General features: G+C 40.3%; 1 protein-coding gene and 1 pseudogene across 8 annotated transcripts; both read right to left on the reverse strand.

The window, feature by feature from the left end:
- Nucleotides 1-1,339: 1,339 nt before the first annotated feature.
- LOC138838425 (intraflagellar transport protein 25 homolog) lies at nt 1,340-24,772 on the reverse strand. Of its 8 annotated transcripts, none has more exons than XM_070037925.1 (8): nt 24,754-24,768; nt 23,549-23,618; nt 14,884-14,944; nt 13,899-14,009; nt 7,832-7,938; nt 5,604-5,672; nt 3,840-3,883; nt 1,340-1,550 (listed from the first exon to the last, which is right to left on the reverse strand). In XM_070037925.1, the coding sequence occupies exons 4-8, from the start codon at nt 13,994-13,996 to the stop codon at nt 1,437-1,439; spliced, it is 432 nt and encodes a 143-aa protein (XP_069894026.1). In that variant the 5' UTR covers nt 13,997-14,009; nt 14,884-14,944; nt 23,549-23,618; nt 24,754-24,768; the 3' UTR covers nt 1,340-1,436. The 8 variants fall into 8 exon arrangements, with proteins under 8 accessions (XP_069894026.1, XP_069894024.1, XP_069894025.1 ...); XM_070037923.1 differs by lacking the exon at nt 24,754-24,768 and adding an exon at nt 24,542-24,651; XM_070037924.1 differs by lacking the exon at nt 24,754-24,768 and adding an exon at nt 24,529-24,651.
- LOC138838424 (thioredoxin domain-containing protein 9 pseudogene) lies at nt 14,951-19,563 on the reverse strand (annotated as a pseudogene).
- Nucleotides 24,773-24,941: the final 169 nt, after the last annotated feature.

Here is a 24,941-nt window from a genome sequence, read left to right on the forward strand (position 1 = left end):
CCACAGTGCCACTTGCGGCTTTTTTTCTTTTTGCTTATGTGGTGCTGAGGAATCGAACCCAGGGCCTCATGCATGCAAGGCAAGTGCTCTACCACTGAGCCACCTTCCCAGCCCCCAGACTAGTTTTTTTTTTTTTTGGGGGGGGGTCTGGTCATGGGGCTTGAACTCTGGGCCTGGGCGCTGTCCCTCAGCTCTTCAGCTCAAAGCTAGCACTCTACCACTTGAGCCACAGCGCCACTTCCGGCTTTTTTCTTTTTGCTTATGTGGTGCTGGGGAATCGAACCCAGGGCCTCATGCATGCAAGGCAAGCGCTCTACCACTGAGCCACCTTCCTAGTTCTCCCCCCCCCCCCCCCCGGCTTACTTCTTGATGCCATGGCATTAGTCTCTGGAGCTGTATTCCATCCTGTCCCAAATGTTCTTTCATTCCTGTAGTTGGCCAGATAAGGAATGTGGTGACCTTGATTGGAGCTGTAAAAACATTCTTGAATTCTCTCACTTGGGGAATGGTGGTGGTGGTGGTATGGGAACAGATAGGAAAGAAAAAAAGTTGTCTTTTAAAACCTCTGGAATGCCGGGTGCTGGTGGCTCACATCTGTAATCCTAGCTACTCAGGAGGCTGAGATTTGAGGATCACAGTTCAAATCCAGCCCAGGCAGGAAAGTCTGTGAAACTCTTATCTCCAATTAACCAGCAGAAAACCGGAAGTGGCGCTGTGGCTCAAGGTGATAGAGTGCTTGCCTTGAGCTGAAGAGCTGAGGAACTGTGCCCCACAACAACAAATATAAATAAATAAATAAATTCTCTGTAACTGAAAGCATCTTAGGCTAAAACTACAGTTGTGAACACATGTAGGTGTTTGTTCCTGTTGTAAGATAAGACATATGAAAACAGATACATGCAGGGGAGACAGATGAAAAGACACATGGGGAGGATATCGTGTGACTGGACTGGAGATAAGGCATTGTCAGCCTGAAGTGGCTGAAGTGCTGGGAGCTAAGAAACAAGGCTTGGGACAGATTTTCCCTCAGAGTCCTTAATAGCAACCAACTCTTGGACCAACACTTTCCATATTGAATTCCCATCCTCCAGAACTATGCAAAGACACATTTCTTGTTTAAGTCACTAAGTCTGTGTTACTTTATTACAAAATGCACTGAGATACTGTGGGGACATAATGCATTATCAGTTAAAATTTTCATGTATTGTCCCAGCCTTGATTACTGTGTATATTGAAGCCAGAGTTTTTACATATTCCATGGTGCCCAGCACTGCTGACTGATGAAATCACAATGTCTTACCCAAAATGTTGAAGTAAATATAAATAAAAGCTAAAAAAGTTTGACACAAATCCTTTTAATAACGTATTTTGGTGAAAATTTCATGTTGAAGTAAATATATTGTTAAGAATCATGTAAGAACATTTCATTATAGTTACTAAGAAAGCGTTGATACTGCTATTCCCTCTGCAGAAATGCTATGCACAGATGCAAAATGATCGAAGGCTGATAAAATAATGAATCTCAAGTAAGTGGCATAGCCATCGCGGGCCTGTAGGGAAAAAAGAAATCAAGAGATGTTTTCAGTGTTTATAGTTAACTGTTAACAAGCAGCTAGTAGAAGAAAGGTTAGATGAAGACTATTATTCTAACTATATATCAATGTATAAGATAAAATATTATCAGAAGCTGAGCCAGCCACATAGAACAGTTGCTCTGGTCTCCAGCCATAGGATAATCAGTCTTGGTCTTATGAAAAAGAGCAGGAGGCATACAAATCACAACTGTACATTTCTGATCTTTTTTGTTTTTGTTTTTTGTTTTTTTGGTGGGTTCTGGGGCTTGAACTCAGGGCCTGGGCACTGCTCTTGAGCTTCTTTTGCACAAGGCTAGTGCTTTACCACTTGAGGTGCAGCTCTATTTCCAGATTTTTCGGTGTAGCTTTATTGGAAATAAGAGTCTCACAGACTTTTCTGCCTAGACTGGCTTTGAACCATGATCCTTAGACCTCAGTCTTCTGAATGGCTAGGATTAGAGGCATGAGGCTTCTGATCAATTTATTTTTTTAAGCCTACTTAAAGAATTTCTCAAAAAGGGAGAGGAGGATAGGAAAGTGAAAGAGGGGGTGAATTGTTCCATATACATTGTATGCATGTGTGGAAATGTCATAATGGACTAATATATGGTAATTTAATATAACTAATATATGGTAATTAAAAAAAGCAGGCAATTCTAAATTTTTTCTCACAGTAAGAGATTTTCCTTAGTTAATTGTGCTTTAATCCACTCCCTGTACATGGTATACTTTTATATAATTTCTCTGATAAGCAATCTGGCAATATATGTAGAAAGCTATATAAAGTCTTATATCCTTGTGTTCTGCTGTAAACCCATTCTCTCTCTCTCTCTCTCTCTCTCTCTCTCTCTCTCTCTATATATATATATATATATATATATATATATATATTTATTGCTTGGTCTTGAGGCTTGAATTCAGCACCACTGGTGGTGGTTAATTGGAGATAGAAGTCTCACAGACTTTCATGCCAGGGGCTGGCTTCAAACTGCAATCCTCAGATCTCAGCCTCCCAAGTAGCTAGGATTATAGGCATGAGCCACTGTCGCCTAGCCCTTCTATGATATTTAACCTTTTAAAATAATCAAAAGGAAAAAGATCATGGCAGCAAGAATATGAAAAAATATCTTTAATTACTTACATTGACAGGAAAGCAAAGGAAATTATTTTAAATGTTATCCTTAACTATACTTAAGAAGTTTATAATACAGTATTAAATGTAAAAAGACAACACAAAATTGTCTATACATTCTATCTATGTGATGTATGTGGTTGACAATTAAAAGGAAATGAGTTATGACCAAGTGGTAAAATTATCTGTGGTTTCCATCTGCTGCTGATTCTCCCATACGACTTATAGAAATATTAACCTCACCACAATTTTCAGTGAGTCCTGGAACAAATCCAAAGATTTACTAATCACAAGCCACTAAGATGGAAAAAAGCAGAAAGGTAAAATTCAGCAGAATTAATTATTTTTCCTGAGCACCACTGGTGTCATAGTTATTGAGTGAATTTAGTGGGAGAAAGGGAATTCACAGAATTCAAAAACTTGTATAGAATCCTTCAAAACACTGATTTCATAGCAATCCCTAGAAAGACTTGGAGAAGTAAACTTAATGGATAGGTACATCAATTCTCATTTAAGGAGACCTTAGTTAAACGCTGCCACCTTAAAAAAAATACATATTCAATCAGTTTCCTTTTCTGTGTTTGTGTAAAACCAGGGCATGACAAACTGTTAGGGACAGAGGAACTCCTGATGAAGCAGCAGCTTCCTCATCAAAGACCATTCATTCCACTTGACATGCAAAGCCCAATGGAATGTAGTGGAAAAACGCTGGTTCTCTTTCCACTCCATCTCTCTTTGGCTTATTTGTTGCTGATCCCATGCTCTAGTTCCCCTTATCTGAATCTCCCTTGTCCTTTCATGCTTAAATTAACACCCAGTTTTGACATCTCAACCATTTTTTGATTCCTAGCCTGAAAGGCCTACTGAATAAAAGAAAGCAAAGCAAGGCAAACAAGTACTTCCAAACAAGTGAATAAGCAAAATAAAATAGAAAACAAATAAATGAATTCAGTTTTACCCTTGGAGGCACTCCCTCTACATTAGCTCAGAACGTTAAGGACAATAACCTATCTAATGGTTGATTAGGTACAGAACCTACAATACTATTTGTTTATTCTGGAAGATAAGTTTAAAATCTAAATGCCTTGTGCTTGCCAAAGAAAATATTCAGCTCTACGAAGAAAATTACTTACCACAATTTCTTCATTCTGAAGCTGTCCCTCTGTGTGCACTAAATCTAAAACACAATTTAATAGGGATAAATTGAGTTCAAGTCTCAGTACCAGCATGCAAAAACAGCTGTCTATTTTTATTTATTTGTTTGTTTGCTTGTTTTTTGGTCATGGGGCTTGAACTCTGGGCCTGAGAGCTGTCCCTCAGCTCTTCAGCTCAAGGCTAGTGCTCTACCATTTGAGCCAGTGTCACTTTCAGCTTTTTCTGTTTATGGGGTGCTGAGGAATCCAACCCAGGGCCTCATGCATGGGAGGCAAACACTCTATCACCGAGCCATCTTCCTAGCCCAATAGTAGTCTATTTTAATTTTGGAACTGCTTTCTCTTACTCCTACTCTCATCACTCCTCCTCCTGGTCGTCTTCCTTTTCTTCTTTAAGACTGAGTTTTTCGACATAGTATAGAATGATCTGAAACTTACTATGTGGCTCAGGCTAGGCTTGAATTTCAATTCTCCAATCTTCCTCCCAGAGCTGAGGTAGGAGGTGTGTACCAGCACACCTAGCCATATATATTATTTTTAAATTGAATGTATTAAGTCAGTTGTCCTGTAAAACAGTACATGCTATTGTCATCTTACCTCTTCATAGTTCATTTAATTAGATCCTCTATCCTCTGTATTTCCTATACATTGGAAATTAGAGGCAAGGTTTGATTATATTCATCAGCTATCTGGTTGTCTTATTCTTTATGAATAATAAATTATTTGAAAATGTGTTTATGAGCCAAGCTTGCTGACTGGTAGACATCAAAAAAGTGACTAAGTGTGAACTAGCTTTATCAGTATCCACAGAGGACCACAGTTTCTCTAAAGGTAAATCCTTTAGTCGCCCACTTTGGCTTATACTCTTGGTGGTTGTCATTAATTGCAAAGCTCAGGAAGAAGCCTGGAACTCCCACTGTTCAACGTGGAAGCCTCCGCTTAATGTTCTATGTCCCTTCATTCTTTCTACTATGCCTGATTTCCTGAGTCCTGAGTCTCAACACTCACTGTTCCTAGTCAGTGAGTTGGTGGAGGAAGTCTGTAGGTGAGAGTTCACCTAGCTTTGTAGGATGTAAGAAAGTACCTAGAATCCAACCACTAAGGATAGAGATGGTCAAGTAATCATTCATGTTTTCTGGCTCATTGTATCTGTTGCCTTCAAATTCTAGACATTTCTGGAAAACATCTTGTTGATATTTCCCCTGACGATTAGGTTACAGCGTAATCCATTTAGCTATAGAAGTTGCTTCTTTCCCTCTATCAAAATATATATGAATCTCACATTTGCTTTAGTTTCCTCTTGTTTAATTAGTTTAATTAATTAATGAGGCTTATGCCTCATTTTTATTCTTTTACTACTATCTTCATGATTTGGGAAAGAAAGGAAATAGAAAGACAAAATTTTTATGTTTAACTAGAGGCTAACAATTCTGTGGATGTTATTTAAATAATACCATTAACTAGGAAGGAGGAAAGAAGAAACAAAAGCCTTAAATGTAGTTATCAATTTAATTTTCCTGATAAGGATTTTAAAATTCAGAAAAATGAAGTAACATGTTAATTATTCTATCAGCAGTGAGTGAAGAAATCTGTAAGCCAACTTGGGTTTTCAAGGCCTTCACAGTGTCACGAGAATCATTACTCACCCTTAATTCGCCAAGACAAAACTAGATAAGTAACATAGGCAGAGGACAACTCACCGCTTGACTATGCTCAGAACAAGGCTCTGACACAAGCACATACCTTTCTGGATCCACAGCTCAAAACCAGTTGGCTCTTTAGATGTGGTCTTTTCAATCCTCAGGGTCTGCACTGACATGGTCAATAAGCAAAATAAACAAAGTGTTAATTAGCTGATTCTCTATTGCCTTCCCTAGGTTTCTGCCCTCTGCCTGAGCCTGCCACTCATTATGGATCTACACAGAGGGCTAGTATAGGGAATTCATGTCCAGGAAGTACCTACTATGTTTCTACACAAATCCCTGAGATAAAATGCAGTTGCCTAATAACAATCTTACAAATGTTTGGGATCATAAAACACGAAGCTAGGGGTTGGGAAGGTGGCTCAGTGGTAGAGCGCTTGCCTTGCATGCCTGAGGCCCTGGGGTCGATTCCTCATCACCACATAAGCAAAAAGAAAAAAGCTGGAAGTGGTGCTGTGGCTCAAGTGGTAGAGTGCTAGCCTTGAGCTGAAGAGCTGAGGGACAGCGCCCAGGCCCAGAGTTCAGGCCCCCACGACTGGACCCCCCCCCAAATAAAATAAAACAAAACAGGAAGCTAGCAGTGGCTTTTTGTTTTGTTCGCTGCGTGCGTGCGTGCGTGCGTGCGTGCATGTGTGTGTATGCATGGTACTAGGGTTTGAACTCAGGGCATTATATTTGTTAGGCACAATTGAGTCAGGCCCCAACCTTTTAAGTCATTTTTTGTATATACACTTGTTTTTGCCTGAGACCTACATCAGACTGCAATTCTCCTATGCTTCAGCATAGCTGGGATTATAGACACATTCCACCACACTCATATAATTTACTTAGATGGGTCTAACTTTTTGCCCAGTTGGCCTGAACTACAATCCTCCTGATCTCCACCTTCCAAGTAGCTGAGATTATAGGAATGTACCACCATGCCTGGCCCAGTAGTGTGATTTTTAACTTAGTTATCCAGAAAGTTTTACATACTGGTAATTATAATGCTATTGGTGGTCTTGGTCATAAATCTTTATGGAGAACCTGCTATGAGTCAGGTATAGTTATTCATTCACTTTTAACCATATTTATTCTACTGCTGAGGACACAGGCTTACAGAAGCCAGGAAGGGTGTCCAAAGAGGCAAGGAAAGGAAGTATCAGACTGGAATTCACACTGACTCCAGAGTGTCTGTGATTAATGACAGGACACCAGCCTCCAATCATCTCCTTTTACACTAGTTTCTTCTCCACTGTTTCCTCCCAGGCCCATTTCTTCAATCTTTTCCTCCTCTTCTCTGCCATCTTTGCGCCCAAGGAGCAGATTCTTGGTGAGCATATGTCCTGGGCTTACTACTCACCGGCCAGTGGGAAACCCCAGGAGGAAGCTGGAGGCAGTGATAAGTGAGCAGAGGCTATTTTACGCCACCCTTCTCTGTTTCTATGCCATGTCTTTCTTATTGGTCACTCCTTCACCACCACAGCTCCAGCAGAGCAGCCTTTTTGTACTGGCTCCAAAAACACTATTTCCTTTCCTTTTCTCAGGGCAATGATGGTTTATGGCTGTAGCAAACCTCATTATCCCTTTTGTAAGAGCCATCAATAAAGCCTGTTACCATCTGCAATATACTGTTACCTACCATTAATGTTTTTTCATACAGTATCCTAAAATAAGCAGAGGAGTGAGGCATGGTTGTGCATGCCTGTAATCTCAGCATTCAGGAAGACAGACAAGAGGATGGCAAGTTCAAGGCCAGACTGAGTTGCCTAGCAAGCCCCTCTCAAAAAAAAGCATACAAACAAACAAACACAGACAGGATTGGAATGATGTTCCAATGGGAGATTCTACTCTTAATCTCTAGAAAAATGTCATAAGACGAAGAATCAAAGTTATCCGATGTGATTAATCACTGTTATCAGATTTTCAGCAATAATTTGAGAGAGAACGCCAGGCCAAATGAATCTAGAGTAAAGATGTCAGGAACCTTGTGTTCTGGTAAGTCAGTTTCTTATGCTCATAATGGGATATTTTGCTAAACACTTCCATGTAATAAATTGCATGGAAATTATTATGTGTCTTGGAAGGGTTTCAACTTTGAGTTTCAGAGAGGCTAATTGTGCTGGAGGCAGTTAACCCATAAGCCCCACCCTCCCATTCCAGCAGTAAAACTGGATTCCAAGCTATAAAGAAAACCTAATGTTGTGCCAAAAGTTTACATATGTGTCCTCTGCCTATGAGTTCATTACAGAATAGTAAAAAAAAAAAATCAATGTATGGTTTGCTTACCTAAGTAACTTTGAATTATAAGCCTTTCAATCTTTACATGTTTGTGAAAACAAATAATGAATTCCTGGGGAAACATTCCTGTGGTGGTCCAAAATGTTTCTGGATTCCTATCATTAATTATAATAAAAAAGAAAAAGGAACAATCAAGTATAAAAGTTTAGTCACAAAATTCAAATGAGTATTAGAAAGCAATTATTAGTATTTGCAATCCCTTTTTGTCAATTCTGCTATTTCTTTCCAACTTTAATATTATTAGTACTATTTTTTTAAACTACTACCAGATAGTCTCTTCTAAAACACAGGAACTGAATCGATGTCACTCATCTCTAAAAGCCTTCAATGGCCCCTTACTGCCTATAAACCCACACTCCTCAGTAAGGCCCTGAGGGCTGTACTCTGGTTTCATCATTAAAGTATACTGATTCCCATCACTGTAGTCACAGGGGACCACTCAAAATTCTGCGAACACATCATGCAGTCTTACACTTCTCTACCTTAGGTAATGACATTCTCCTGAACCTTATAAAAGTTTACTCACTGTTTGGTCCTATCTCTCTACCAGGAATCAGAACCACTTCCTCTCTCCTTTGCACTAGTCTCACACTCAGTATTCAACCATACACTGATCCCTGGTTTTTGTTTTTTTTTTTTAACCAGTCCTGGGGCTTGAACTCAGGGCCTGGGCACTGTCCCTGAGCTGCTTTTGCTCAAGGCTACCACTCTACCATTTGAGCCATAGTGCCACTTCTGTTTTTTTCTGTTTATGTGATACTGAGGAATCAACCCCAGGGCTTCATGCATGCTAGGCAAGCAATCTACCAACAAGCCACATTCCCAGCGATTCCTGGGTTCTTATGGTTGCTTGCAGGATGCTGAGCACTCAAGAGACCTTTCTTATCTTTCTGTTCCTATTAACTATTATAGTAGTGACCTATACTATATAATGTTTTCTGGAAAAAATAAAACATGCAGTCAATTGTATGTCAAATATATATAGTATGTATATATATATATATATATATTTGTGTGTACACATAGATATATGAGACATATAGTATATTTACTATACAATAGAGTATGTGTGCAGTACAAACACACATATACACATAATCTATATGGTATACAATAGAGTTGTTTTCATATTCCCTTTTCTTTTTCGCTACTTCTGGGACTCAAACACTGGGCTTGGACACTGTGTCTGAGCTCCTTTTTGCTCAAGGTTAGCACTCTACCACTTGAGCCATGGAGATACTTCTGGCTTTTTCTGTTATTAACTGGACTTTCCTTCCCCTACTGGCTTCGAACTGTGATTCTCAGTTCTCTTCCTCCTGAGTAGTTAGGATTACAGGTGCGAGTCACCAGCATCCAGCATTGTCTTTTCTTTTCCTTCCTTATGATGGAAATTGAACTTGCATATACTAACAAGGACTCTGCTACTAAATTGTACCCCTAGATCCTCAGCCTATTTTTCCTTAATTTTATTTTGAGACACATCTTGCTAAACTTCCCAGGCTGCCTTGAATTTGTAATCCTCCAGCTTTAGCCTTTCAAGTAGTTGGGGATTACAGGCATACACTACCATGCCATACTCTTACTTTTTCTCTTGACTCTTTTTTTTTTTTCCTAGAGTAGAATCTCTTTTCCTCTTTTTCACTGGTATGTTAAATATAGAGGTCAAGAGTAAAAAAATATCATTTTGTAAGCTCTTATTTCTGAGGAAATTAAAGTTTGCAACAGGGCTTTAAAATCTCACTGTTCATTGGGAGTAATTTTTTTGTTGTTGTTGGTCATGGGGCCTGAACTCTGGGCCTGGACACTGTCCCTCAGCTCTTCTGCTCAGGGCTAGCACCCTACCACTTGAGCCACAGCACCACTTCTGGCTTTTTCTGCTTATGTGATGCTGAGGAATCAAACCCAGGGCCTCATGCATGCAAGGCAAGCACTCTATCACTAAGCCACCTTCCCAGCCCCATTGGGAGTAAATTTATAGCATGGCTTTCTCCAAATAACCTGATAGTTACTTAGATTTAGATAAAACAAATTGTGAGCAGAAATAATTTTCAATATCTTCTATATAAAGTCTATAATATTTTCATCCATATTTACATGGATTAAAGTCTTCAGTATATTTCATTTAATTTTCAGGAAAGTAACTACCTTTATTCTATATGGTTTTCTGTACAATGAGTTTTTGTCTAAACTAAAAAATGTTATGTCCTTATTCATTAAATAAAACCTTTATTAAATAAAATAATGGACCAATAAAACCTCAAATATTATCTACTACATATGACAAACTCCAATGATCTATAAACATATTTCCTTGAGTGGTAAACCACCGAAAGGAAACAAATTTATTGATCTTGCCTTAGAAAATGATTTACCTCCAACTAGACAGGGTTTTTTTTGGAAAGATTCTTTTCCTAATGAACAACTTAAGGCACATCTCTATAGTATATATGCATCCTCATATCTGCTCCCACAGTACCAAGTCAGAGAGGGATAGATAACTATTACTTGACTTATAGGAAAAAGAAACAAAAAAGAATAAAGAGATACAAGCAAAAGCAGATATTCTTTTAATTCAAACCTCAAGTAGGATTAGTATAGCAGAGGATAAAGAACTCTGAATTAGGATTAGAAGACATGAGCATTGGTTGTATCATTTGCTTATCTGTGTGATTTACAGCAAGTCATTTTACCTTTGGTTATCCTTTTTTTATATACAAGAGTTTGAACTTAGGGCCTCCTCATGCTTGTTTGGCTTGCTTGCTCAGCTTGCACTCTACCAATTGAGTTATGCCTCCAGCCTAGTTTTATTCTGGTTATTTTAGAGATTGAGTCTCTGGGCTTTTCTATCCACATTAGCTTTGAACCTCAATCCTCAGGTCTCAGCCTACAGAGAGGATTGCAGGCATGCGCTACTGATGCCCCCAGCTCCATTTCTTTTTTTATTTTTTTTGTCAGTCATGGGACTTGAACTCTGGGCCTGGGCTCTGTCCCTAAGCTCTTCAGCTAGCACTCTAGCCACAGTGCCACTTCCAGTTTTCTGAGTGGTTTACTGGAGACAAGAGTTTCACAGACTTTCCTGCCCAGGCTGTGCTTTGAACCATGATCCTCAGAGCCTGAGGATCCAGATCCCCAGATCCTCAGCCTCCTGAGTAGCTAGGATTACAAGCATGAGCAACCTGGACACCCAGCTTTGGTTTTTTTATTTTGTTTTGTTTGTTTTTTTGAGACAAGTTTTCACTATATAGTCCAGGCTGGCCTAGAACTTGTTGTATGTCACAGGCTGTCCTTGAAGTCCCAATCTTCCTGCCTTTGCCACTCCAAGTGCCAGGAGTACAGATATGTGCCACTATACCTAGCTCCTCATCTTAAAAATACATTTTGGTATTTATTTGTTCTTTTGGTGTTTGTTTCCCAAATGACATGGTAGTTATGAACTTATAGGGCCCCATGAAAATATATAGTAATATATGCATACTCATGTATATATTTATATATATATATATATATATTTGTGTCTTTGTATAAATATACACTGATATCTTCAGTATTAGCCAGGGTTAACTAATATTTGATGTCTTAATTTATTAAACCAATTAACAAACAGTTTAAGACTTTGTGTAGTCAAAGAATAAGACATACTTTTGATTCCTAGGAATTCTCAATGAGAGAAGAGACAAATAAAAATAAACAACTCGGGCTAGGAAGGTGGTTCAGTGGTAGAGTGCTTACCTTGCATGCCTGAGGCCCTGGGTTCGATTCCTCAGCACCACATAAGCAAAAAGGAAAAAGCCAGAAGTGGCACTGTGGCTCAAGTGGTAGAGCGCTAGCCTCGAGCTGAAGAGCTGAGGGACAGCGCCCAGGCCCAGAGTTCAAGGCCCCACAACTGGACCCAAAAATAAAAAAATAAACAACTCCATAATAAAAAAGTAAATAAAACAATGGGGATTTATACTAAATACTGTTGGGACCTAGAAAAGAGATAAACTAATCCCACCTCAAGCGGAAGGGGCAGATGTTAGAAAAGAGATAGCGTCTAACCTTGAAAGAAAAAATCAAGTTGTTAGAATTTGGTCCTGGTTCACAGGCTTTACAGCAGAACCTAAGAATCACAAAAATCTTACCTTACAACTGACTCTGCTTTCAATAATTAAATAGTATTTAACATATTTAGACCTCTCTAACCACAAGTTGCAAGATGAACTTGTAAGTTCTTTTAGCTCTAAAATTATGTGACTATATGATTCCAACTCTGGTCATTTACATGAATACTAAGAAAGAAAAAGATAGGCCAGTTCTGTTACCTACCTTTTCTTGGAATTGAAAGTCTGAGAATAATATTTATCTCTACATAGAATGAGCTTGAGGGTGGTGAAGAATAGAAATTGTAAGGAGATAAGCCAAGAAGTAAACAATGCAGGAGGATATTGGAAACTGAAACATTAAGTTTAGCAAAGAAGTTGCTTAGACCAGCAATGAAATATATCCTTATTTCCAAGAATAATCTGGAATAAAACTAAGCCATAGGTTAAAATTTACACTTCCATAAAATGAAGCTGTTGTTTGGGTTTCTGATTCATTAAACTACTATTAAAAAAAAAAAAAAAGATTGGGCTGGGAAGGTGGCTCAGTGGTAGAGTGCTTGCCTTGCATGCCTGAGGCCCTCGGTTTGATTCCTCAGCACCGCATAAGCAAAAAGAAAAAAAAAATTAAAAAAAAAAACCCACTATTGTGAGGCCAGGTTTAGTGGCAAAGGCCTGTAATCATAGCTACTCTGCAGTCAGAAAATGGAGAATCATTTGAGGTCAGCCTGGGCATAAATAAATAAATAATAAGGAAGCCCTGAGGCAGCACAAGCTTTTAAATCCCAACTATGTAGTAGGCAAAGACAGATGATTCTGGTCTGAGTTTGGCCAGACAAAATACTTGAGACCCTACACTATCTATAGAATATTAATAGCAAAAAGGTCTAGAACAGAAAAAAACAATACTGGAAAGCCAGGCATGGTGGCCATGCTTCTAATCTTAGCACATGCTTCTAATCTTAGCACTTGAGAGATTGAGGAAGCAGAATTCTGAGTTCAAGAACTAGCCTTGGCTACGCTATGAGGGTTGGGAAAGGAGCTCAACAGTATACTGCTTGCCTATACCATGTAAGGACATAGGTTCCATTATTCAAAACATCTAGAACCAAAAACAATAACAACAAAAAAATCCCCCCAAAACCCAAGAAACAAACAAAAAAAAGTAGAGGGAGAGTGAACAAATACAGTCATAGTATTCAGTATATACTATGTGGAAAATGAACTATGCAACTTTGGGGCAGGAACTGGAGGGGAAAGCTAAGGGAAAGTGAAGGAAGGGGTGACATTGTCCAAAAGGAATTTACTCATTACCTGACTTATGAAATGGTAACCCCTCTGTACAACATCTTAAAAACAATAATAAAATTATATTTAGGAGCAAAAAAAATTTGTATTGGCTGGCAAGATGTAGCTCAGTAGAAGAACAGTTGTCTATCATATGCACAGTCTTGGATTGGAATCCCAGCACTGTAGAAACAATAGTAAGTAACAAAAACAATGAAAACTTTAAACCTAATTGTTAAAGAGATCAGTTAAGAAGTTACAGAAAAGCCGGGCACTGGTGGCTCATGCCTATAATCCTAGCTACTCAGGAGGCTGAGATCTGAGGATTGCGGTCCAAAGCCAGCCCGGGCTGGAAAGTCCATGAGACTTTAATCTCCAATAAATCATCAGAAAAACCAGAAGTGGCGCTATGGCTCAAGTGGTAGATCACAAGCCTTGAGCTGAAGAGCTGAGGGACAGTGCCCAAGCCAAGTTCAAGCCCCACAACCAACAACAGAAGTTGTTACAGAGAAAAGGATCTAAAACTTAAATATTCACAACTGAATTCATTTTGGAAAGGATATCAAAAGCATATAATATCAGGTCATCAAGTTCATCAAATACTAAACTAAGCTTAACACTATCAGTGGAAAAACCACACAGTCCCAGGAGTTCCCTGACTTGAAGTATGACAATGTAGTAACTCTTACCCATCAATTATGTTTTCAGGTGGGTGTTTGTCATCGCTGGATGTAGCTAAAATCACTTCAGACCCTTCAGAGTTCAAGCAGAGATCAACTTTTCTCATTTTTGTGTTTAGCCTGCAAATAAAAAGTAACAAAACATTAATAAACAAAAAGCCAACTCTGGATTTCTCTAAACTTTAAAAGGAAAGCCTGTTGCCTAGTAACAGGTTTAACAACTAAGCTATTCAACAACTAGGAGAGACTTTTTTTTTTTTTTTTTAAGAAAAATAAACTTCTGACTTCTCCCAGGGATAATCTGTGAAATGTAACTATTTCCCCTTCTCTGCTACACAAAATAATTATTTGGACACCTGAAATAACACCATTTTTCAACTTTTAAAATTAAAGGATATTATAATCAAGTTGAAATAGTTAACAAAAATTAGTGGGTCAAATTTTTAAAATTGTTTATAGTTACTTCTTTTTGTTCGGTCATGTGAACTCAGGACCTGCATGCTGTCCCTGAGCTTTTTTTCTTTGAACTATGGCTCAAAGTTCATAGCTCTCCTTCTGGTTTTCTTGTGGTTAGTAAGAGTCCCACTGACTTTCCTGCCCGGGCTGGCTTTGAACTGTGATCCTCAGATCTCCGCCCCTTGAGTAGCTAGGATTATAGATGTGATCCTCTGGCACCTGGCTTTATAGTTACATTTTTTAAAAACTAAAAGTAATCTGTATTTTGTTACTGCTTATCCAATTAAATTATCAAACAATATAATTTCCTCTTTTTAAAAAACCTCATTTTTTTTTTTTAGAATATTGCCTAGGCTGGTCTCAATTACTGGGCTCAAGTGATTTTCCTTTCTAGTAGCTGGGACTACAGTTGTGCACTACCATACCTGACTATCATTCATTATCTTCCAGTAGAAATTTGAAACTAGAGACAATTTTTACTAGTTTTTAACTTAGTTTTAAAACTCTAAGTATTCAATTACTTAGGCCAGTGACTTACCTTTCTGTTGTATATGTCTATAAAAATGATTCTGAAAAAATATTGAGTTTGACTATAGGGCCTAGAGGGTAAAACAGAGAAGCAAATTTAGTTCTTATCTATACTCACTTACTTGATCTGATGGTGAAGATACAAAGTAATCAGGAAACTTTATTAAAAAACAGAGTGCTGGGCTGGGAATGTGGCTTAGTGACAGTGCTTGCCTAGCAGGCATGAAGCCCTGGGTTCAATTTCTTAGTACCATATACACAGAAAAAGCCGGAAATGGTGCCAGCCTTGAGCCAGAGAAGCTCAGGGACAATGTTCTACCCTGAGTTCAAGCCCCCAGAACTGGCAAAAAAAAAAAAAAAAAAAGTACTTAGAAAGAGGAAGGCCTCCTATGGCACAGGATACCCTTCATAACTTGATCCCAGTTTAATGAAACAATGTCAAATATAAACAAAAAAAGTAGAGAATATTACAGATGTTCAACAATTATGTCTCCACTGTCTAGACTTAATAATGTTAACAGTCTGATATTTTTAACTTCAGACATTTTATTTAAGAGAGAAATAAGGAGCTCTACATTGATCTTATACATTTCTGGCTCAGAGGCAAGTTTCTTGAAGATGATGAATGTTCTGAGTAGTCATTTTTATTTTTACCCCATAGGTATCTATGAGCAATATGTACTATTGTACTTAGGCTGGACATGGTGGTACAAAAGGAGAGGGAGGCAAGAAGATCATAAATTTGAGGCTAGCCTGTGCAACTTAGGGAGACCCTGTCTCAAATAAATAACTGCAAAAAACCCCAAACCCACAGGTGCTTGCTTAGCATGTATGAAACCCTGAATTCAATGTCCAATAGAAAGTTGGGGGGAGGAGATTCAGGTAGTTTCACAGTGCATACATCCTTTTGTTATTTTTTTTTCATGCACTACTGTTTTCAAGACAGTTTATTTATTCTATATATACTTATTTATACATTTTATATAAATGTTATTTATTTATATATTTATTCATTTATTCACTTTAACTGCTGTATAACATTTCTCCATTTCCCTAGTAAAGGATATTTAGGTTCGTTCCCAATTCTTTGCTATCATAAACAGGTTTATAATGACATCTTCAAGCACATGTGCACACAGGTCTTTATTTTCCAGTGTATTGAAATTAATAGGATTTATTAAAACACATTTACATGTAAACAGAAATAAACAGAAAATTTGTAACTTAGCTCTAGTCATTATCAGTTTGAATCATATTTCTTTTCTCAGATAGCTTTCTTTTCCACCTTTGTGAATTTTGTCCCAAATTTCTTTTTCTTTTTTTTTTTTTTTGCCAATCCTGGGCATGAACTCAGGACCTGGGCACTGTCCCTGAGGTTCTTTTGCTTAAGACTAGAACTCAACCATTTGAGCCATAGCACCACTTCTGGCTTTTTCTGTTGATGTGGCATTGAGGAATTGAATCAGGACTTAATACACGCTAGGCAAGCACTCTACCACTCAGCCACATTCCCAGCCCTCAGTTTTTAGCTCTGAAATGGTGGCTCCATTAAATTTCCACTGTAATTAAGAATATCAGAACAGCTGAGCCTCCGTTCTAAAGTTTCTGTGGTGAAATCATCATCTGTATTTCTAGGTCAGTAAATCTAAAAACATAATCTTGTGTTTTCCCCTCTTTTACCAGTGCTAGTGTGAGAATGAGTTTAGTATGTAGTCTCTCACAAAGAAAAGGTGCTTTTTCGACATTCAGCTTCAAAACTTTGGTCTCAAGATGTTTCTTAGTATCACCAAATGTCTGTCTAGGATTTTGTACCTGAATGTAGGGTACTATACTTTATAGAAATGGCAAACTACTTTTTACTCTCTTTGACTTATTGAAAAAAAGTCTTTCTCACTAGGCATTTCTCTGCATTCACCATGTCCTTTAGAAAGCCATTCCTGTTTCTGCTGCTGAACTTTCCTTAATGCCTCAAGTCTCTTTTCTTTGTTGTGCTCCAATTCATCTTCATCCACCAGGTGCAGTTTCTTAATTTCAGAACCCAAATGATCTTCTACCAGCTTGGTCGTCTGAAGCAACTGGTTTTTCAGGGCTTTTGAAAACATGTGGACAGATGCATCACCCTCCATTCTTCTAAATTGTAACGTTCAGCCTTCATGTTGAACCCTCGATGGTGTCCAGGGAGTAAGACAAACAGGTCTTTATAATAAAAGAATCTCAGACTGGAAGTGTGTGGTTCAAGTACTAGAGCTAATGAACTGAGTCAATCGCCAGTACCACCAAAAAGAAAAAAGTATCTTTGCATATTAGAAGCAAAACTGCAGAAAGTTGGACTATATATCTTTGTCATTAATTAATATGGTCTCTAAATTATAACAAATTAATTACTAGTCACAATGTATGAGACTTTCTGCTTCCTCATATCTTCACTAATTTGGTATGAATGAGTAGCAGCTAGTAAAGAGCAATGAGGAACTGCAAAGGGAACTTAAAATGAGGATAAGATCACAAGGTATCAGAAAAAAATATTGTAATTAAATTTCCTGTTTCACACGTAACCTCAGCCCTGTAAACTGGACCTAAGAACTTTCTCACAGGCAATTTCAAGTAGCCCTCAAACCCCAAAGGCTAATGTTATTTTCACCCTAGAGACGACCCATTCTCAACCTGTTGAAAGTGTATTTGTAACAGGTTTTTGTTTTTTTGGTTTTTTTGTCAGTCATGGGGCTTGAACTCTGGGCCTGGACACTGACCCTGAGTTCTTCAGCTCAAGGCTAGTGCTCTACCACTTGAGCCACAACACCACTTCTGATTTTGTGGTGGTTTATTGGAGATGGGTTTCACAGCCTTTCTGCCCAGGCTGGCTTTGAACTACGAACCTCAGATCTCAACCTCCAGAGTAGGTAGGATTACAGGCATGAGCCACCAGCACCCGCTATAACAGGTTCTTAAACTGGTTTTGCTGTTATCAAGTAACTAAAAGCAGGAGAAAAGCCTAACATCTCTGCTTTTATGTTTGTCATTGTCCTAAACCATTCTCTCCATAGTCATTTTATAAATCACTCTGGGATCCAGGAAAGACAGAACTGACCCATAATATCTTTATGACTAAGACTAAAACTACAGCATAGTCTTGCAGGATAAGTCACTCCCAAATGAAACAATTACCTATAATAATCAGGCTGCACCCTAGAATGGGAGAAATCATCTCATAGTAACCAGATTCTGCCCTTAAGTGATGACAATGATAACATTTCTCCAGAACCTGGGAGAACTAGAACCAGGTACACCTGTATCCCAGACTCTTAAACTATGCATACCTGTGCCTTGCCTCTAATTATTCATCTTATGTATATACCCTGAAAATAGCCAAAGATTAACTAAAGTGCCATCTTCCCATGGCATGTCTATGCTGTTTGATATCCTTTTTTCACCTTACTTCTTTACTAGTAAATTTTCCTGTCACTTTCAATCCTTTTGTATCTTACTTGACTTCTTCATGCCACCCACAAGGATTAAGGTTAAATGATCTGACTTTCTGGTAACTATCTTGTTGATGTGAAGCTGAATTACCATTTTATGTTTACAGACCATTTGGGCTTCTATTGTTTCTTTTTCATTTTTCTCTTTCCTTCTTTCTCCTATTGTTATTTTTCCTCTCTCCCTCTGTCTCTCCCTTCCTTCCTTTGGCTTGAACTGAGAGCCTGAGATTTTTTGTTCAAGGCTATCACTCTACCACTTGAGCAACAGCTCCACTTCCAGTTTTTTGGTGGTTAACTGAAGAGTCTCACAGATTTTCTTACCCAGGCTGATATTGAACTGAAATCCTCAGATCTCACATTCCTGAGTAACTAGGTGTGAACCACTGGCACTTTGCTATTTGCTTTTTCTTACCCTTTGTGTATTCTTTTTTTTTTTTAATTGAATTGCCTTTTTATTATTACTTTTGGGCTTGTTATTGTTCTGCCAGTACTACTGATGCTTGAACTCAGTGTCTCTTGCTTTCAATGAGCTTTTTATGCTCATGGATGGTGCTTTATCACTTGAGCCATACCCCCACTTCAGGCTTTTTGCTGGTTATTTGGACATAGGAGTCTCACAGATTTGTCTGCCTGGTCTGGCTCTGAACCACAGTTCTTAGACCTCAATCTCCTGAGGAGCTAGGGTTATAGGCAAACAAACGGCATCTGATTCCTTTCCTTTTTGATTTGTAGGAACTTTAGAAATAAAATATTCTAAACACAAATCATTTGCTATTCGTATTGAAACTATTTATCCCAGTTTGTGGCTTTTTTAACTTTATGGGTTATAAACAGGGTGGCCTTAAACTTGTAATTCTCCTAGCTCAGCCTTCTAATTCTGGCATTATAGATGAGTACAATCATGCTAGGTTTATGGGTTGGTTTTTGTTTTTGTGCAGGAGTTTTCTACCTTTCTTCTGTTATTGAATTATAACATACAAACAGAAAAGGATACAAAAAAGCTCGATAAATTTTCACAAAAAAATTTTTTTTCTTTGGGTCTGGTCATGGGGCCTGAATGCTGGGCCTGGGTGCTGTCCCTCAGCTCTTCAGCTCAAGGATAGCGCTCTACCACTGTGCCACTTCTGGCTTTTTTTCTTTTTGCATATGTGGTGATAAGGAATCGAACCCAGGGCCTCATGCATGCAAGGCAAGCACTCTACCACTGAGCCACCTTCCCAGCCCCTGCTAAACCTTTATCACATCTATTGTGGTAAGAGCTGGTCCCCAGCAGCAGCTTTGGAATCAGTGAGGGAGAGGGAGGGGGGTGGGAGAGGGAGAGGGAGAGGGGGAGGGGGAGGGGGAGGGGGGAGGAGGAAGAGGGGGAGGGGGAGGGGGAGGAATCCTAGCTACTCAGGAGGCTGAGCGTTCAAGATCCCTGTGAGTGAAGGCGGCCCAGGCAGGGAAGTCCACGAGTCTCTTATCTTCAATAAACTACTCAGAAAAAGGTGGAAGTGGTATGGTGGTTCAAGTGGTAGAGCACTAGCTTCGAGCACAAAGAGACTCAGAGACAGTGCCCAGGCCCCAAGTGCAAGCATAAGGACTGGCCAAAAAAAAAAAAAAAAGACGTTTGTACTCAATTACATTGATAAAAGTGAACTAAGCAACTCAAGGGCAGTGATATAGGAGGGAGGAATGAGAAAGAGGGAACATTAAGCAAAAGGAAAGAAATGTACATTTCACCCGATTTTGGAAGAAACAGTCTTTTGTTAAAGTTTGTAGAGTTCATAAACTCTGTAGATTAAGATGATGATGATCATTGTGAAGATTAAAAGGTGTTTGTGACTTTAGCTAAGTATAACTATGCCACAGTATTATGAAATATATGTAGTCACTTAATCTCAATAAAGAAATATTTGGCGGGCAGAGGAAGAAGTACCCAACTGATTACACTTTTTAGTTATCTGAAACCAGAGAGAAACTATTTAAAACTACAACATGGCTAACATTAGCATAATTTCTAGTTAGGAACTGATTTGCCCCTCATCGTAGGCAGCAGATAAAGGATATGTTCTCCTCGGGGTAAAAATGATCTATTCTAGTTTCTTTACTTTTGCATGGATGTGTAGGTTTTTTAACTCAGGACCTCAAATTTGGTAGATAGGCACTCTACTGTTTGAGCTATATTTTCAGCTATTGTAATGCTCTTTTTTTTTTTTTTGGTCAGTTGTGGGGCTTGAACTCTGGGCCTGGAGACTGTCCTCAGCTCTTCAGCTCGAGGCTAGTACTCTACCACTTGAGCCACAGCGCCACTTCGTTTTTTGGTGGTTAATTGGAGGAGATAAGAGTCTCATGGACTTTCCTGCCCAGGCTGGCTTTGAACTGCAATTCTCAGATCTCAGCCTCCGGAGTACCTAGAATTACAGGCCTGAGCCACAGGTGCCCAGCTCTACTGCACCTTTAAATACAATATTCAACTAAGTCATAGAAGTAGATCTATAGATGACCCAGGTATTGGAATTATCCAGGTGCAAACCTATACTAGCAGATTTATAAAGATAACTACCATAAATCTGTTAGAGAATTTACAGAAAAGGTGGACCAAATGGGTGACCAAAAAGAACTTTTATAGTAAAGAAAGGAAAACTTGAACACAACGGAAATCCTAGAACTAAAACATAAAGTACGTTACCTAAAACTTGAAAAAAAAACCCACTAGGTTGGCTTAACACCAGATATAACACCTAGCATAAGGAAGGATCAGTGAACTTAAAAAATGGGTCAAGGGCTGGGAAGGTGGCTCCTCAGCACTGCATATGCAGAAAAAGCTGGAAGTGGTGCTGTGGTTCAAGTGGTAGAGCACTAGCCTTGAGCTAAAGAGCTGAGGGACAGCGCCCAGGCCCAGAGTTCGGGCCCCACCACTGACAAAAAAAAAAGGGTCAAGGGTTGGGGTGCATTTCAGTGGTAGAGTACTTGTGTAGTGCCTGAGAGGCCCTGGCTTGGATTCTTAACACCAGAAGTAGGGAGAAAAGGGAGCAGAGCATCAGATACTGTGAAATAATATAATACTAGTCTGAGATACAAATAACTGAAGTCCCAGGAGAAGATATGAGCAAGCTAAAAAGATGGTTTGCAATTAATAAGATATAAAGATAATTAAAGTCTATACTGACTAAAAAACTACCATACTTGGATTGGCTTAGATCAGCAGTTGTCTATTGCCTGCAAGTTAAATTTAAACTGCCACCTGTTTTTGTATGATCATGAATAAAGTTTTATTGAAACCTGACCATGCTCATTTGTTCATTCATTGTCTAGGGCTGTTTTGGTGCTACCCCAATCAAAAACAAACAAACAAACAAACTGCTGACTTTAATATTCATCTAAACTTACTGGTTTGGTTACTGACAAAGTCAAAGTAAGACAACAACAGTGCAAATGTACCTTTACCAGCCCTTAAAAGTAAAGAATTTTATTTTAGATTATAGTAAGAGTTGGGCTGAGGGTATAGAGTGGTAAAGTTCATGCCTAGCAGCATACATACATATGTGTGTGCACGCACGTGCAGTTAAGGAGCAACATTCCCTCAAAAATTTTTTAACACTAAGACCCCTTTCAACTAAGGGTCAGGCACTATATTTGTAATTCAAAAATAAGTACAACCAGTGACTGAGAATTGGTTGTCTTTAAACTGAATAAAGGATGATGAACATTCATCTAATACAACACACGGTGTGCAAATACTGTGACCCACATCCAGAATACTGTGTTCTGGTATGTTTTAAGTAGGACACTGTCAGCTTAATAGTGTTCAGGAGAGTGCAAAATTTCATGATGGTAGCTGGAGATGTAGCTCAGTGGTTGAACACCTGCTCAGTATGCCTGAGGCCTCATGTTCAATGGGGGGTGGGGAGTTCATGTGGAAAAAAAAACAAGAGAAAAAGGTTTGAATGCTTTCAAGAAAAAATTTGGTAGGAGAGAGAAAAATGACTACTAACAACATCACTTGTGCTTATACGTAGAAAAAAGATCAGAATTTTCCTTTCCACAGCTCCAAGAGAATCAAATGGACTCAACAAATACAAATTTTAAACCATGAAAACATCAGAGAAGAGCTAGAAGCAAAGGAGAGTTTTAATCTTTTCCTCCCCTAAAAGTTCCAGCATCCAACAAAGAAAGCCAAAGAAAGAATTCCTGTCCTGGAGATTATTTTAGGCTGAGTCAAATTCTAAGAAAAGTAGATTAGAAACAGATAGAAACTTCAGGGTATTATAAGCCAGGTTAAAGCTAGGGGTGAGGGGAGCAAATGTACCTGTTATCCTAACTACCTGGGAGGCTGAATTAGAAGGATCCTCATAGCCTGGGCAATATAACAAGACTAGTTTTTCAGAGAGAGAGAGGAAGAGAGAGGGGGAGAGAAGGAGAGAGGAGAGAAAGGGAGAGGGGAAGAAAATAAAAACCTAATGGGCCTTACATTCAATCAGACTGGGGCTAATTTGCTCCCAAGACTACATTTGGTAATATCTGTATAGTCTTAAATGTCACAACTGGAGGAGGTGCTAGATATACCACCATACAGAGATGTATTACCCACAAAAATTCAGGTACCAATATCAAGGCTTCAACTGGGGCTTTTAGCTCTTTTCCAAAAGCTCAAGGCTATGGCTCTACCACTTGAGCCACACCAACTTTTTGCTGGTTAATTGAAGATAAAAATCTCTTGGATCTGTATGCCCAGGCTGGCTTCAAATTCCACTTTTGCTATCTGGATTATCTCAAGACAGGTAGTTATTGTAAAGTAATATTCTACTCCTCACGGGGCAGAAGTGTGCAAGAATTAAATTAACACATTCTAGGGATATGTGTGTCGAATTTATGTGTAGTATATGAGCAGCATAGTGGCATAGTGTACTCTTTAAATACATAGTTTTATTACTTTTTTTTCAAACCAGAGTTTGAACTCAAGAGTCTGGTGTTCTTGCTCAGGGTTGGCACCACCTGAATCACATCTCTAGTCTAGTATTTTGCTGGTTAATTATAGATGGAGTCTCTTGGATTTTTCTGACTCAACTGGCCTCAAACCATGATCTTTCAGGTCTCAGCTTCTTGAGTTAGCTAGGTTTACAGACATGAAAAGCCCATTTTATCTCATTTTAAAATTATCTAAGATGTCTGAGAGAAGGAAACAAGTGCTTCAATACATAACACATTTCATACCTTTTACAGCCACCAGTTTTCTTTTAAATAAGGAAGAAAAGGGCAGAGGCTGGATTGTGTCTTCAGAGTTCTTTTGTTGCCATTAATGAGAAAGAGGCAAATGAATTCTCAGGAAATCCACAGAATACCTCAGCAGACAACAATTTCACTCCAAGGTCGAATCCCCATCTGTCCTAAGGCTCCTTGCTCTGAATAGATATTCCCTGAGAACCTCAGTTTACCTAAAGTGATGTGCTCGGGGACGGCACCCTTCTAATGTATTTATTTTTTACCATTGCTGACTTGGACTTCGATGCTTTTTCTTAACTGGGGCCATTGGTTCTTCATCTCCAGTTCCCGTGCCTTTCTGGAAAGCTCCCTGGGTAAAGCCCTGGGTTGCCTTTCTTCTAACCCAGCTTCCCTCCCCCCCCTCCCCCTCCCCCCCCCCCAATCCCGCCCTTGGCTCTGGAGATCCCAACTGCAAACACCACAGCCCCGATCGATCCTCCCTCGTCCACCGGGGACGGCGCGGTACATTAGAAAAGGCTGTCCTCGGCCTCTCCCGGCCGGGAGCTGCAGGCGGAGCGGCAGGGTGCCAGCTCGACCCCCCTCGCCCTCCTCTGAGGCCCAGCTCCCACGTCCCGCGCCCGCGAGGCCTCCTCGGCCTTCTAAAGGCCCCGCTTCGACCTCCGACGCGGTTTCTAACTCTCGGGGTCAGGACTACGCAGCAGACGCCGTGTAGCCGGGGCGGAGGGGGGGGGGCGCGGGGAAGCACTATTTGAAGCTCAAAAAGCTGGTGGGGAGCCCCAGGGTCGGCGGAGCCGCAGAGGCCGCAGGCCCCGCCCTCTCGAGGCGGCCCGCACCCGGAGGCCCCGCGGCGAGGCCCGCGGCTCTCCCCCCACCCCCGCCCCCCCAGCCAGGCCGCGCGTCACCTCTCAGTCCCTCCCCTCACTCCCCCTTCCCACCGGCAACCCTCCACCCGCCCGCGCGTGCCGGCCTACCCCGCCCACGGACCCGCTCGCCTGGGCCTCCGGGTAGCTCCGGATCCACGCCGCCCCCCAGCCGCGCGGCGACCCCGCCCCCTTGCTCGGGTCCCCGAGGAGTTCCCGGGCGCGCGCACAGCGGTCCCCAGGTTCTCCAGCTACGCTCCCCTCCACCCCCGCCCCCCACCGCCCCGCCCCGCTCCGCCCAGCTGCGCGACCCCGCCCACGCCTTGGGGGACTCACAGGGCCCAGGATCCGCCCTCGCGCGGGCACGCACGCGCATTGCCTAGCCCTGCGGCCTCCCGTTCCGCTCCCTCCCTCAAGTCGGTAGCCCCGCCCTCTAGCCCCGCCCTCTCCCACCCAATCCCCGCCCACATCGGCGGCCACGCCCCTTATGCTGGACCCGCGCACGCGCGACTCTCAGTCCTAGC

Source organism: Dipodomys merriami, unplaced genomic scaffold, assembly GCF_024711535.1.
Source record: "Dipodomys merriami isolate MVZ:Mamm:240054 unplaced genomic scaffold, mDipMer1.0.p SCAF_28, whole genome shotgun sequence".
NCBI classification, from domain to species: domain Eukaryota; kingdom Metazoa; phylum Chordata; class Mammalia; order Rodentia; family Heteromyidae; genus Dipodomys; species Dipodomys merriami.